This window comes from Numenius arquata, chromosome Z, assembly GCF_964106895.1.
Source record: "Numenius arquata chromosome Z, bNumArq3.hap1.1, whole genome shotgun sequence".
NCBI classification, from domain to species: domain Eukaryota; kingdom Metazoa; phylum Chordata; class Aves; order Charadriiformes; family Scolopacidae; genus Numenius; species Numenius arquata.
The window spans coordinates 35,487,817-35,504,216 of NC_133616.1; the positions used below are offsets into that span (position 1 = coordinate 35,487,817).

General features: G+C 43.5%; 1 protein-coding gene across 1 annotated transcript in view; it reads right to left on the reverse strand.

The window, feature by feature from the left end:
* Positions 1 to 12,843, reverse strand: part of TTC39B (tetratricopeptide repeat domain 39B) — a 79,087-nt gene extending 66,244 nt beyond the window's left edge. Inside the window, exon 1 of the mRNA XM_074165876.1 lies at positions 12,736 to 12,843. Within this exon, the coding sequence (XP_074021977.1) occupies positions 12,736 to 12,783 (48 nt within the window). The 5' untranslated portion in view covers positions 12,784 to 12,843. The remainder of the gene's footprint in view (positions 1 to 12,735) is intronic.
* Between the last annotated feature and the right edge of the window lie 3,557 nt (positions 12,844 to 16,400).

Below are 16,400 nucleotides of genomic sequence, written 5' to 3' on the forward strand. Positions count from 1 at the left end.
CCCCTCCCCCAATCAAGTATGTACTTTTTAATGCGAGTGCTGTTAGCTGCAAATGAACTGAGCTGTTGGCCTAGCTGATCAACGTTAGAGACCGCAAAAAACTACAACCAACCAGTACTCAAGAACAGGCAGCCAAAGAACTGGGAGATAAAACAAAAAGCATTGAGAAGGTGGTAAACAGAAATATCTAATGCTGAAAGGGATTATAAATCAAGACCATTTGAAAGGTTTTAAGCCACCAGTCAAAACATGTGGTAGGAGAGAGAACAAAGAAAAGCTCTACCCTTCAAGCAATGTGGAAACATGCATATTTCTTGACAGGCAAGCCTTAATCTTGTAATAAACAAGCATGGGAAGTCAAAAGGACTCTACAAACTGCACTACAAAAAAAAAAAAATTTCTCTGTTTTTTTAAAAGCCATGAATCAACCTGAGTTACCCTGACTTGAAAATTATCTTTCCAAAATACCTGGCTGTCATAATAAAGAATCAGTCATTGATTTTCTCCCAATTCCAATGCTCAAAAGAGAAACAAATGCTGTCGCTTTCCCTAGATGAAAGTGTATCAGCTATACTTTGATGATGTTATGCTTGATGCCATGGCTGTAGGCTCTTGAACTCTTCTAGTATAGTTTTTTCAGGACAACTGGTGTCTTACCATGAAGAATTTCACAGCTTATACAAGGATGCTTTCTAAAGATGCCATTTAAATGCAGCTTCAGTTGTCACACTTCCCCAGACTTCCTCACATGATTCACACAATGATATGTTTTATGGGGTTTAAAAAAAAAAAAAAAAATACAAGCACACAGATTAGTCCAGCCAGGAAAATAAGAGCTGCTCAAGTCACAGCTATACTGCAATCTGCTGTAAAAAAGGACTGCATGATCAGCATAAGGCAGTGCTGCTGCTAGAGCATTTGCTTACTTCATAGACAAGTTGTATTATTGTTGCTTGGTGTTTGGCACAACTGGAAGCAGTTTAAAAAACAGGACATGAATAATTTCTATTTTAATAATAATTATAAACTTGCAGTTTTATGCAACAGCATAGCTGAACAGAACATGAGATCTCTAAGGTTTATCAACTGTGCTTGTACCATGAAGAGAAACGCTCACCTATGAAGGTGCAAGCAAGAGGAGTATCAGTGCTTTCCATCAGTTTGTCATTAGCTAAAGTTTGTAAAGTGTATCAGAATTACTGATAATGTGTTCTCATCATTACAAGCATTAGCATCCAATTCTGTCAGGCCTGGGTATCAGAGGTTTGTCACTGTTTGGTGGTGGTTTTTTAGAAAAAATTATGCTAAAAAAATATTTGCAGTTGATATTTAAATGCACTTACTAAATTTCCAAGCCCTTCTCCAGCAAAAATCTTGTGTTAGCACACAACAGTTTCCACGCTCTGACAAGGTCTCTAATTCCACAATCAAGTTAATGTTAAGCAATATAATGGGTAGGTTTCAGCAGAAAGCCACAAAACTTCAGTTCCAGTCTCTCTGCCCTCACACTACAGCATACCTGACTTTTTGTCATGCAATCTACTGTGTTGAAGACCAAAAAATTCACATTTTTTTCATTTTTTAAAAAAGAAAATCTCATACATATCCAGACGGACCAAACAGAAAGGCATAGTGTAAGTCAAGCTGCAATTAGAAATTGAGAGTGTCTTGAATCAGCATAAGAAAGTAGATGCAGCAGAGACCACTTCCCAGTAAAGAAAAAAAGGGTAAAATATAAATAGCTAAGCGGAAGGGCACATTGTGTTGTCCTGAACTTTACTAGGCAATTTCAAATAAAGATGCTTGATGGTTACTGCTTCCATAGATTTCTAAAGCTACCAAGAAAAATCCTAATTATTTAACAGGTTCACCATGCACTTACTACAGATTTACCCAGACAAAAGTATCACCTCTTACGAATTACAGTCCGCCTGGAACATTTTGACAATGTTCCAGAATGCCTACCAATTACAATCTAATCAACAATTTTAAATGTTTCATTAAAGGCACCACCTTGAAACTACTGATATTAATAATTTTCTGACATGTCCCCAAACTGGGGAGCAAACATGTTTACCTTATATTAAAGATGATTCAGTGCTAGCTTTGCCTATAACTAATCAAAAAAAAAGAAAAATACGAAAGGGACATTAATATGAGCATCTTGGGTATTAATCTCCCCTTGTTTCCCTCGGGTCAAATGTCCTTTTGATTACACAGATGGTTACTCATTTGTATAGAATGCAACAGCATTTGCTGCATATTTAGCACCACAAAATTCTATTTTATAGCGAAAAGCAATTTAAGTGATTTTTCTTAACTGGTTCGTTTCCTTTAAAAGAAGGTCTTGCTGCAATAACAGTAATTCCAACAACCCTATTTACGATAATGTTGTTCTCATTACGGAACCTGAAAGTCTCTACGGATATCTTCTGATTCACCAGCAGTACTAATTGCAACAACAAAACAGCAGAGCCTTAGAAGCCAACTTCAGCCAACATCTACAAGTTAGAAGTGCTTGTAATACAGGACTAAAGCAATGACTTTTGTCCAGATCACAGCTTGTTACCCCAGTACAAGACAGACAGGCCACCTTCCATCTCTTCTAGAAACAACCAGATTTTTTTAATTCATAGAAAAGCATCCTCTTAGGGACACAGCAACTTAATTACTAGTATAAAATTAACAAATTACTAGCTGATTTATATGTGTGTTCTAGAGAGTTTCTTGTCTTTCCACCAGAAAGAAAGCAGGATAGACAAATATCTAACATAGAAATATAGTGTCACATTCAGACCAAGTGTCACATTAAATTACACTAAGCAGAATCAGATCTTGACTTAACCAGGCAGTAAGCTATTCTTCCTAGGCTACTTACAGGCAAGCACAAACAGAACACATTTGAAGTTATGAGGGTAACCCTTACCAAAAAAGTATCACAAGTAACATGCACCTTCAAATGTCATTAATATAAAGTAAGAGTTAACCTATTAATGTCCCTCTTAAGTTTTCTTAATGTGCTAAGTGTTGATGGGTTTCCTTCTTCAGTTAAGACCCTCCCCTACTTTAGTTCTTCATCCAGTCTATCCCGAAGGGGAGCGTGGTGTTTCCTCAGGCACTGCAGGATCCAGAAAAGAGACACCGAGTGGACACCTCAGGTGCACCCAACGCAGCAGACATTTCTCCATATGGAAGTTATATCATTTACTTACGCACTGAAGCTTGTCAGAAAGGTGCAGTTTCCCCCCCCACACACACATATTCCCTGTACAGCTTACTGATGTCATGAAGAATTTATAGCCTTTGGAAGTTCTAGCTGGAGTGCAACAACAAGGACAGAGTAAATACACAGTTGTTACCAAATTCGTCACTGCTTCTGCCCAAAGGGTCACTTTACCACAAACATAAGGTTATAGCAAGTCAGTGTCCCTAAGGAACTGTTCACAAGAGGGTAATAGCCCTCTTTTGGCACTTTGCACTGCATACTCACAGGCAATCAGAGCACTGGTTCCTTTACACCCAGCCCACACTGCAGCCAGTCCCCGGTGCACTGATCTTCGTACTGACACCCTGCAGAGGGAACTCCCACATGACCGTCAGGTCCAATTTGAAGGACGGAACCCCTGCACATCACTTCCTCCCGTCAGCACCCAGAGACACAAAACCAGAAAAGCCAAATCCCTTACACAAGGCGTAGGGTACTGCTTTTAACTCTGGAAAGAGTATCAGCCAGACAATTATTCCAGGCTGCCAGGGAACTATTTATGTCACAACTGACCTCTGCCTGTTGGTGCCTGTATCCATTTTCACTGTAGCCCACAGTCATTGTAGACTAGAAAGTTTTTATTCATTTGTGGAGACTGTTGCAAAATTTTTTGAAATTTCACATAGGACTTTTTAATTACTTCTTCATACCATGCAAAAAAAACCACTTACCACAGGGCGAGATTCCGAAATAAGAAAGATACAATTTAGTCCAGTTTCTACAACTATTAGAACCTAAGTTCAGTAGTTTTCATCTACATAATCTGAAGAGACCGACTGCTACTGTAAGGTATGACCTATACAGATACAAAACACAAAACTCATACAAAGTTTACCTTCCTGGTGTAAAACTACATGCTCTATTGTCCCTGCAGCACAGACCAAAGCTAAAACACACACAAAAAAATCAAACACAAAACTTTGTGTTTGACTTCAGTCATGGACAGCAGTAGCGTGCTTCAGAGACAACTGAGAAGGCACGCCCTGTATCCTGGGTTGCCATCAAAAGATATAACCTCAGCTTCCTCTTCTTGCACTCCACTTGTCCTTGTAACAGCAGAGGACTTCCATAAATACAAAGCAACAGACAACAGGAAAGTTACGTGGGTTTAAAAGAAAATAGAAAAAAAAAAAAACCAAGACCAACCCAAAGCACAGTGGAAAACTCTGCTCTTTCAGGGCTGTCAGGTGAGTTCCCTTCTCTGCTCCACCAGAGGGACATACACACATAAACTGACAGGAATTCAAGGCATCTGCACAAATCCCATTGGACACCAGGGGCTGCTTTTTTGTAGAGAAGCTAGCTAGCACCATAAACTACTTCCTATGGTTGCAACACACCATTCAGAGAAAGCACACAAGCCCCTTACTACCACTCATCTCTAGCCCTTGTCCCCACACTCCCTTTTTACTGCTCCTTCAGTTGTACCAGTGCAGTCACTTTTGATAACACACCTGTAAGCTGAACTACTTCGTTGATTCAGCACGAAACCCCAAAAGCAAGGCACCATGGACACAGAGCTGCAGTGTCTCTCTAGTAACTACGTGCCTACTTTCCCTTAGAGATGCAAACATCCTCCTCCCCACTTGGGCACACCACTACTTGAAGCCGCAAGCTTACTTTCTGACTGCTCCGATGTAGGAACTCTTGACAAGCACAAATTCAGAAAGCAGTCAGAAGCAGTCCTCCACTCTGAAGTGCAGAAGAAGAGAATAAATACAGAGCATGACTTCCAGGTGAATCCTACCTGGGACCCGATTTGTGACGCTGGCATGACCCTATTTTTCGGTTTGCAGTTCACAAAAAAAAAAGTACAAAGTTGGGACAACTTGCATTTATTTTGCACTTAACTGACTCAAATAGAAGATAAAAATCCCACCATCCAAATAAGCAAAATAGACTTCCAAACAGCCCACCATAATATTTTTTTTTCCACTTGGACCTTAACAGTCCTTCAGTGTTCACTTACTGAGAAATATGTTCACTCTAAAAACTCAACTACTTAACTTGTGCCATCCCTTCTACTCAGCATGGCTTGAATTTACATAGTTCACATTTAGCAGAACTTGAAGCACTTTGGCAAAGTGTGAGACTAACCATTCCACCTTCTAGAAGTAATTGGCCATGAGCTACCTCGTATTTTCCACTGATAGAGGGAGCTATAGCCATATATAGCTCTTTAATCCAAATTACATTAAAAGACACAGACACTGAGCTGCTGCTGAATCTCTCTTTCCCAAGGTTTTAAAGAGACTTTGCTTAAGCTCAGTAGAACGCAGCTTAACAGAGCCAGCTACTTCAGTGGTGTCAAGTAGCAGTACACAGGCAGATATGTTTAACTGGATTTTCCAGAGTTGCACATGTTTTTCATGCTAAGATTCTCCATCTGGACAAGGCACAGATTTAGGTATTCTTTAATACTACGCTTAAGCCACTGAGTTTTACCTTAAAGTTCTTCCTCCTGTCCAAGTCACACACTTAAATTTAAAATTTAACTAAAGTGCTTTGTCTCCAAAGTTTAGTTCCTATCCTTTTCACACTTCCCTTGTCAAAGAACATAATAATTAACATGATTAATACATGATAAAGATGTAAGGATATAATAATTAGATAAAAATGGCTCAAATAGCCCCCACCCCTTATTCTCCCTCAATGCAGTTAATGGGATTGCTTTTCAAAATATTTTTCTTGCTGGGAAGGCCCTAACAAACTGTACTTCATAAAGTATTCAGTAATGCTACAGTTCATTAAAAAAGAAGTCAAGAAGCACTTAAGCTTCCCACTCTGTACTATGACTCTTTTCAAAGTAATTATTCATAACTGTTTTCATGACAGACTGTCTCCCCAAATTAAAGTGGGAAAGTAGAGAGCATGGAATACTTCAGTTTTTTGCATGTTTCTTCAGCACCTTTAGCCAGGTGAGCTACAAGAACTCTGAAGATCTGCATAAGCTTGCCTCATATAAAAAGCCTCTTTATCAAAGCCACAACTGACAACTCTGCATCTCCACAGTATTTTCAGCAGCAAGCTCAGGTTTTGCCACAGGACCTTAGAGTAGCCATTTAACAGTGAACTGCTATTCACACTTCTTTTTAAAAAATGAAAAAATGTAATTTGCTGGAAGCTTACTAAATTTGCAGAAAAAAAGAAAAAAGACATAGCAAGTTATAGGTAGCTGCCCCACTGCAGTAGGATAAGGGAGTGAACCCAGATAAAACATCTTCTCCCCAGTCCATTATTTCTTGGTGAAAATAAAAGACAGTGTGACATATTCTACCTTTATATTCACACTTCTCTCAATTAAAACTAACAGGAATATTTCTTCCTTCTTCTGACCACCTACTACCAGTTACAGCCAAATATTACTACTCACCTACTAAACACTACACTTCTTAGAACAAACAGGACTGCCAATAGATGCCAAACACAGAAACTACCATCTTCAGAAACAGGCTTCCTCCAAAGCTCCTCTCTGTTTTGATGACAGACTGTCCTTGTACATCCTCCAATAAGAGGATTTCTGGAGAGCGAGAGCACGCATGATGCTGGATCCTGGGGAGGAGAAATCAAAGCAGTGCTGCACAGCCAAACACTGGCTTGCAAAGTTTATTTGCTACTCCATTGCACAATGAATGCATAAGAGAAGTGGAATAAAAACATGCCATGCTCACCTCATCGTAATAAAAAATATCACTGCTACTAAGGTATTAGATTATCTTGCCTTACAGCAGTGCTGGTAACAGCGCTTCTTCCTTACTCCAGAGTAAGATGACAGGCAAGCCTTCACTTGCTTGATAAGAAAAATCTTGCTTTTAACACCTGATGTTCGGGCATAAGTCCACAGGTCTGTGACATATCCATACTACTGACTTAGCTGAAATGTTTTTTGAACCTGAGAGGGCTTAGAAAAGCAGGGGAAATTTTTAGCACTCACACACAAATTCTCACATTTCTGACTATCTAAGCAGACACCTGACTACCTACGGCTCAAGGACACGTCCAGGCTCTAACCAGAATATGTATCAACAGCAGCACAGATCAACCTCTCAAAGCAAATTCCCAGGTTTTTGGTTGTAAAATTCTGCTCTCTTTTCAAAATGAGAGCAGTGATCCACCACTTCTGCTCCCTCGTGTATAATACTGTTTCTATGAACCCAGAAGAAACAGCATGTATGACAATCACTGCCCACCAGATGGATGTGGTCTGTCAGGCTATGTTCCTGCCAGTGTGATGCCATCAACTACGATCTTATCTCCACCTCCTGTGCTGGTGCAATACAGGAAGAGGAAGCCCTATTACTTATTTGAAATTTTCCTCACTGTTGCAAGTCCTTTTGGTTAGGTAATCTACAGGAGACTTACTTAACAAGACAGGAGGCATAAGATCATACACACTTATCACCTACTCATATGCTAAGTCATCCTGGTCCATGCTGCTATGTAACGTGTGGTCTGCCAAGAAGCAATTACGTTCTTCTTCTCTTTCAACACGCAGCCTCTTTGCCAAGAGAGGGGCCCAAGAACTTTTACCCAAGCCAAGTCATTGACCTCCAGCAGTTCTAACAAGCCCATCAGGTCTAGAGGTTTTTCCAAGCATACTGGCACCAAAATGTCAACAAAGAAAGAACATACATTTGCAGAGTCAAACATGCTTCCACAAAGTCATCATTCTCACACAGATTTACTCGAACTACAAGAAGCAATCTATCCCCCTTTAAGTTTACATATGAAGTAGAACTGTCTTTCTATATGGTGGATGGCAAGCTTTTAGCTACAATTACCAACACAGCTGCGCCTGTAAGGGCAGTAACTTCCACTGCTCAAAGTAAAGGCTTCGTTAAAAGATATTAGATGCTGCTTTCCACAGCAGAATAGCAGCAGTTGAATATATCCCTCACTCTGAGGAGGAACAGCACACCAATTAACCAAAGTGAACATTAAATAAGAAAGCTTAGTTGGAACACATTACGTACACTACTTTTTCCCCTTCAGGAAACCAATAAAGGCTTGAGCTACACTTTTTTTTAATCTGTCCGGCTTTCAAATTTGGTCACAGTCAACCAAGGGTTTCAAACGGATGAACGAAGTAAGCTCAAGGAAGCCAAATAAGAAACAGCAAAACATGAACAGTAAGAAATTAGCCATCTCAGAACAACATAGGTAGTACAAAATTGGAGTGCATACCCTTACATTGAATAGGTGGTCACAAGGAAAAGTGAAACCTCTCAACAGGTACACCCACAGGTAAAACAAAATTTTATTTGAAATAAAGAACTCCATAACCTCAGAAGCAGATACAGCAACCTCATTTTATCTAATAAAGAAGTTACTAGTCATGCCTGGTTTTCCTGTGGTCCTTTTCTCATCTGTGCTGCTGGAATAGCTTGCTCCTTATCTGAAGATGTGGATGTGCTCTGACAGTAGGAGGGGCCAAAACATGAAAAACAAACGAGCTATATGCCAAAGCACAAGCCTTTGGAATAAGCTGAGAAAAGGAGTTGAAATTTTATGCTTTTCAGTTGAGCAAGATCTACTTCTCAAAGAGATAAAACCATACAAGTCAGATTAGGTTGTTTTAAAACAATCATCCTTCATAAGAGGAAGTGCCCCCACTACCGCTTCCCAACTCAATATTCCGAACATATTCTTCACTTTTTAAGGTGAAAGAGGCACCATAGTGGCTTGTTTCGGGCTTCTCAAAGCCTCTGGGGGAGTGCAGCTACTATTGTTTCTCACCACTGAGACTCTTCTTCCAGGCTGGAATTACTGAACAAAACTGGCAAAGAGTTCTCAGCGTAAATACGAGAGAGAACGGCCAGTGCTGCACCATCATATTATTTATTCTAAAGTATGTTATTATTATATTAAACTGCTGGTGGAAAGAAGCACACCACTAGCAAGTTCTTTGATCATAAATGCAGCTGCTGCAGCAGTGGACAAAAAGCTTGAGTACTTAAGCAGAGTACTGACCAGTTCTAAACAGCTTTTGAGTTAAAGACGATGCTGGTTTCATTTTGAAATTAGCTCTGAAGATAAAGCTGTCCAAGCTGATAAAGCCAGCCTATACAGTGTTTGTCCCGGCTTGGGCAGTTCAAGAGAGTACAGCATGCATCATCAGACCTTCATTACCTAAATTTTCTTTAGTTGGTTAGTTTAGAGCTGAGGCACAGATTACCTGAATTGGCCAAGCTGTCCTTAATACAAGCCTTGGAGTTAACCACAGTAAGGGCACCAAATCACTCTCAGATCTGTGTATAATCCTTAGTCTGGCTGACTGCGGCCAAACAAGGCATTTTTTTTTAGCATCTAGATACTTCTGATCATGATCCTTTCAGTCTGGTCACAACCCTCACATACACAAAGGCGAAGGTTGGGTTTGGTTGGTTTTTTTTTTAATGGATAGGGAATCCCCAAGTAACCAATTAAGCTGGCTTTAAGACTTTGAAAAACCAGGGCAGCACAGAGTGAACTTAATGGGAAGCAGATCTGGCCCACTATTTTAAGTAATCTTTAGACAGTGGGGGGGGGGGGAGAAGGCTTAAAGTTTTGCTTGAAGACTCTGCAGTGGCTGGGAGTGCTATTTTGCCCTTAAAGTTAAGCATGTACGTCCTAGATTCGCAACCTGTTCCAAAAAAATACTAGTGGGACTACTTTTAGTGGGTGAATTCAGTGTCATATAGTGGTTTAAGTGCTGATAGCATATCACATTCTGAGTTCACAGCTGGGCACACCACAGCTGGGCACTTCCACTCTGATCATGTAGCACCCAGGAAATTGCTTCCTAATAGAGGATGACCACAGGCACTAACACCCAGGAAGCAACACTGTACAGGAAAATCCTGAGTTTAATAGCCATTTGTTTTCCCAGATGAGCATACCTATAACACATTAATTAATCATTAGTACAGCTGGTTAGGCTTAGGTCTCCAAATCACATTGGTGAGGTTTTTTAAAATAAATAAATAAATAAATAGGCAAACAAAATAACTAAAGAACAAAACCTCAACAACAACAGACTGCTATACTTGCATTAGCTGGGGGAAAAAAAATCAAAGGCTTATTTACACTTCATACCACTTCCTCGCCATGCTACTGCTGCAGGACAATGAGGCGTAAATCAACAAAAAAATTAAATATAGATATACATGGTATATGGCACTTTCTTGAGCTGCAAGAAGCATAAGGAAAAGCAAATTTTATTCACCAGGGACTACAGCAGGGGGCAGCTACCTGCTACCTTAAGCTTGGACTTTAGAAGCAGGGCTCTTGCTGGTCAATGTCCTGTTAAGGAGGAAACAACTTCGAGGTTAGCTTAACATACCCTTCTTCAAAGCTTCAGGGATGAAGAAGTATTCGCAAGTCCCTGCAAAGCAAAATTCTATGCTAAAATCTATGTTCCTGTAGTAGTAAGCATGTACACTTAAATCAGGAAGCAGAGTTCCCATTTGCCATGTTCCATGTAAACAACATTATTTAGATAACTGCAGCTCTTAAGAACAAAGCTAATAGTAACATTCCCCAACTTCAGTTTCACAACATCATAACTATTGCAAAGTCTTAAAAAAAAAAAAAAAAGCACATGAAGACAACTGTCTCAGGCGTGGAGTGCTGAAATCACATCTAGCTTATTAGTAAAGAGATTGTGGTGAACCTGTAGGCAAAGGCAGCCTACAGTGGTCTAGACAACTTCTGTTACAGAAGCAGTGACTTACCCCAAGATCAAGCCACCTTCTGTGCTCCCTTCCTGCAGTCTGGGATCTCACCACGAAAAATCCAAGCACTCATTCCATCAGCAATTCTGATGTGTTTCAGACTCCAGAGAATCAAGCACAAGTCTCTGTGAAAATCGTGAGGTCTTTCGAGCTCATCTGGAGAAAGCTTTTCAGTTTTTGCACACTATTGCTCAAATAAAGCCTTTTCCAATTGGGTGCTTTTATGCATACCTTTCCATTTACTTGCACGGCAGCGTCTTTCCCTCTCATAAAGCATTGACACTTAACACCAAACTCAGTGAAGAATTTTTTTCCCCATTGTTCACACAGGGCAGCTGGGCTACAACTAAGTTGCTAAATACCTGTTTCAACAATTGCGAACTCCAACTACCTGCTTACTGAGAGCAGCAATAGTTTATTAATGACTTACTCTCACTGGTACTACTCCTTATAACAGAAACAAAACTCAGCTCCGCAGCCATCACTCTGTGATTTTGCAGTGATTCACTCCTGTATACAATGAGATTTAAGTATTTCACATCCTCTTCACATTATGCCTCCACGCTATAACCTTAGGAAGCAGCAGCTTTTATAGCACGCTCTGAAATAGTATATATCCCCACCTTCCAACTGAGAAAAAGAACAAGCTGGTTTTTATCATCTCTTCCAAGAACAGCTTCTGCAACTGCCAATTACAAAACAGGAGGATTCAACCAAACTACACAGAATACCAAGTCCTACACACGCACTTGTCAGCTGCCCTGCGGTATGAAACACTCTGCCTCACCTCAGAAAACAGCGCACAGGTTACATGCCTGTTCTCAAAATTCACCCGAACAAGGTTTAATTAAAAATAAATAAAAAACAAACAAACAAAAAGACAACTATTACATAATCATGTGATTCATAAGTTTTCTTCAGCGAAGTTCGGCTGGAGGCATGCCTTACAAATCCCTTTGAAGAAGCTGCTGAATGTACGCAACGCTAGAATCGCTCACTGGAGACTGCACAGCCAGAAGCCAAGCCCATATTCCCACATGGGCACAACCGGGGCTGCGACCTAACCTGTTTAAAAGCACCTTCCAGTTACAAAACCGCCTCAGTTTTGCAGTACCCTTCTCACAAACCTCGCCTGGGAGACCCCTCGCTACCACCGACTCTCCCCAGAGGTGTTAGGAACGCTTCTGCTACTGCGCTTTCCTGCGCCGAGAGGACGTGAGGAAAGCCCAGATGACCGTTTTCAGGGGTTCGGCACTCGGGCTGCTCAAAGGACCCTTTAACGAAAGAGCGGGGAAATGATAAAACTCCTGACACCGACGGCTTCCTCCCCCCCCCCCCGCGCCGGCCCGGCCCAGCCCGCCCTGCGGGGCACCCCACGCACCGGGGCCTGCCGGCGTGGATCCGCACCCTCCCGGGCCGTTAAGCGCTTTCCCGGCCACCCGCCCGCCCCCGCCCGGCCGCAAGGCTCTGGGGAGGGGGGGGGGGAAGATAAAATTAAAATCAAAGGCAGGCGGCGGAGGGGTGCGGGAAGGGGCTGCCCGCGGCCCCGCCGCCGGCACAACTTTACCCAACTCCCGGCGGCTCCTCGCCCGGCGCTGGGGCCGGGCCGGCCGCGGGAGGAGGAGGCGGCTGCCCGCCCGCCCGCCCGGCCCCGCCGCGGGGCAGGTGTGGATGCCGGCCCCTGCCCGCGCCTCCCTCCGCCGCCGAGCCGGCAGGGCGCGACCGAACCCCGGCCCCTTGCCGCCTCCCTCCAGTTACCTCCTCGCCGCCGCCGCTCTCCTCCGTGCCGTTCCCTACGCTCGCCATGTTTCCCGCTCAGACGCGCCGGGATGACTGCGGCCGCCGCGCCCCGTCCCGCTCCTCACCGCCCGGCGGCGGTCCCCGCCCCCCGCGCTTCCCGGCCGCCCCCGCTCGGCCCGGCCCGGCCCGGCCCGGCCCGGCCCCCGGCCCGGCTCCACCGCCTCCCCCCGCCCCGCGCCCGGCCGCCCGACAACTCCGGTGGCCGCGCCCCCTCCTTTGCATCGCAGGCCCCGCCCCCGCCGGTCGCGCCCTGTCGCTGTAGCGGCGACCCGGCTCTGGCTGACCCCTGGCCCTTACCCCCCGGCCTCGGGCCGGCAGCCGGGGCTGCCCCACGGCCAGGGTACCCTAGCACCGCCCCGGCCCCTCGGAGCTGTCGAAGGATGGGGTTGGCCGCCCGGGCCTTTGGGGCAGGCAGAGCATCGTCTGGAACATGTTCCGAGGCCTCCTTCCTCCATGAGGCTCCTGTCTCCCACTCCACATCCCACCACGCCACACCACGTGTCGCCACCATCACCAGCTACACCAGCCAGAGCACAGTGACGTTCCCTTCAGCCGTCCCCACCATCCCTCGGTGTCCGGCTCTCCCCTCAGTCACCCAAAGCAGTACTGCCAGATTGGCGCTCCTGCGCGGTGGACCACCAGCCTGATGTTTGCAGTGGACCTTGTCTGAAGTCACCTCAATATGCAGGTGGACCACCTGATGAGTTGCCCGTTGTTGTCAGCCTGCTCCAGGTATCCACAACCTGAAGCCCAGGAGAAACTTGCACCAACAGTCCTTCAGCGCCCTGTGGCCAGGCACTGTGGAAGAGCTGCTTCGTTGCCGTGCAGACAGGAGACATGTGAGAAGAAAGTGCGCAAAGCTAGATTCCCCCGTCCTGCCTTATCCTGTTGTTAGTATCACAATGCTCTTTGCTAAAAATCTACCAGTTTCCACTTTTCCCTACTCTGCCTACTAAAAAGTAGGTTGCATGATGCCCATCTCCACTTCCTACAGGTTCCTTCTCTGTCACAGCCCCTGTTAAAAAACACATAGAGTTTTGATATACTCGCTTTGATTAGAACTGCAGGCAGATGAAGAGAGAAAGAGAACCGAACAGATTCAGCTAACCAGGAGGCAGATACAGTCTAATGGCTTTTTGCGAGATTTGGGATTGCAGTCTAGAGACAAGCAAGGTCCTTCAGCCTAAGAAGAGGCAGAAGTACGGGTTTTCAGTGCAAGCTAGCAACCTAAGTGTCCCCACTAGCCTTATGTAGACTATACTGCTGGATCCGCTCTGCTGCTTTTGCCCAGTGGAGCTAAGTAAAAGGGGAAGGGGAAACCTAACTTGAATACGTTCATCTGTCCTGCCAGATGGCACTCCTCTCAGTTAAGGTGTCACAGAGGCACTGTTCTCCCATATTCCTATTGCACTTGAGTATTGTTAGAGTATTGAGAAGTATATTAATATACTTCTCCAGGACTGATCTGTAGCACACGAAACACACCAGCAGTGCCAATGTAGTAGACAGGCCCATACGTGCTTTGTGTTTGACTCACAGCACAGTCATGTCTGCCCACACAGCTGCACCTGAAACCTGCACTACCATTACATCAGAATTTTAACACATTCCCTGTTCACGAGAATTAGACAAGTTATCATCCTCTGTTGAAGACACGGCTCCCTTTCTGGTTTTCGGCTCCAAAGGCAATCCCTTGGAGACGCCCTTTTGCTTAGAGCAGCAGACTACCTCCATTTTAAAAACAGTTGTAACCAGTATTATTCTGTAACAGAATACTACGGGGTACATAATATATGTACCCCATACATAAGTAGGATAGATAACATGTAAGGTCTCCAAGTTCTAGGAACATGGTCCTTAAAGATGGGAACCAGTTATACCCTTCTGTAGAAGCCACACACCAAGGCAGTTACGCACCGCCAGTTCTAGCTACAGAGAACAGAAACTTAGCCTGATGCCTTACATTCTTGCAGAAACTGGTAATGGGCTATAGCACCTGTGCTGTTGGAGTTAGGCTGGGGAAATCACACCAATGTGCAGAGTTTGTAGTCGCGAGTAGTTCCTCTACGTGTAGGAGACATAACTGCATGAGTCAGAGGTTCAGTTAGTACCCTCAGCGAGTTCAAGACCAAGGTCTAGCTCAAGACCAAGGTCTAATTCAACACTACTTTGTCATGACTAGCTCTTGATAGGTTTCATTTATATTGTTGTATTCTTTCCTCTCCACCAAGTTTCTTAGCTCATGAATACTCTTTTGGGCAGATTTAAGGCTGTAACTATCAGTCACTTCTGTGGGCAGAAGAAGGATGTGTGTCAAAATAATCATGGTAGAGATAACTGCATATCATTCCATGGTTGAACTAAGGCATGAAAATTGCAACTGAAGTCTGAGTACAGGCCTTGTGAATGGCAGAGCCATTACTGAGTTTTGCTTGGTCTTTGGCAGACTGCCACAAGGCATGCTTCTTGTCTAAGTTATTGTAATAACCGCCAAAAGGGCATCTCAAAGCCACACCCTCCCCCATTGGCTTTAATGAGTTCAACCATCCTTCCTCTTCTCCCTTGAAATTTAAGCATTAAAGAAAGGACTTGGTAATTCCTCTTCCTCTTACAGTGTCCCATTTGTAAAAAACTAAACAAAACAAAGAACACAACTCCTGAAGGAATATAGACAGGAATTAAAAAGTCTTAATCCTCTGAGAAGAGAAGCCTGCTGCAGTTCCCAGCCAGCTCTAGTTTCGATCCATTTGAATGCAGGTACCTTTGCAGCAAGAATTAGGAAGATTATGAGCTGATTAGTGATCTTTCAGAGCGCATTCCATTAGATGCGTTGAAAGGATTTTGCTGATATCTGACAGAGGAGGCAAGACCTTGAGAGACCATTTCCCTCTGGCTGGCATAGTTATATGGCATTCCCACCCAGGAAAAGCTTTCCTACATTTTCCCTCATCTTCCGAGCCACCACCTGCATTCTGCTATGTTAATACTACCTGGATATTTGATCGCTCTGCTAGTGTTTCCTTCTGCAACATAGCTATTCACTGGGAATTTACCTCATTATAAGAATTCATGGGACAATGAGGAAAAAGAAAATTTTTTTTGAGCTTCTGTAATCAAATACAGATCTGACAGGGACAAAAAGTCCTATTCTGCCCCTTGTGACCAAATAATATAGAAGAATAAAATCAACACTTGGTACTGATCTAGTTTTCTTGAGGACTAGAAAATAGTCCTTGAGTACAGAATAAAAGAAGCCTAGGAAGTTGCCGTAGCACTCCTGCAGCTACTTTCAAGTAGGGTTGGACTGTCTCAGACTCCCCTAAACAGGAGAACTGTAGATAACAACAATTAAATAATTATCAGATTCCCTGATGGAGGTAGGGCAAGTGAGCAAGACAGAAACTGAGTCCCACGTAGTTCCAGAAGTACTGTTTCATAAAACTGCCTACTAGAGCCATGAGTACTCTGAGCAGTACAAACTGCATGTGAATCTACCCACATAAATACACTGTGAAAGGTTTGCTGAGAGAGAAGGAATTACCATGTTTGAGAAACACCTTTCAAGATCAAGAGACTGAGATTTCTTACTGCTGCACTAAGTTAGAAGCCAGCTAAGCAAAAAC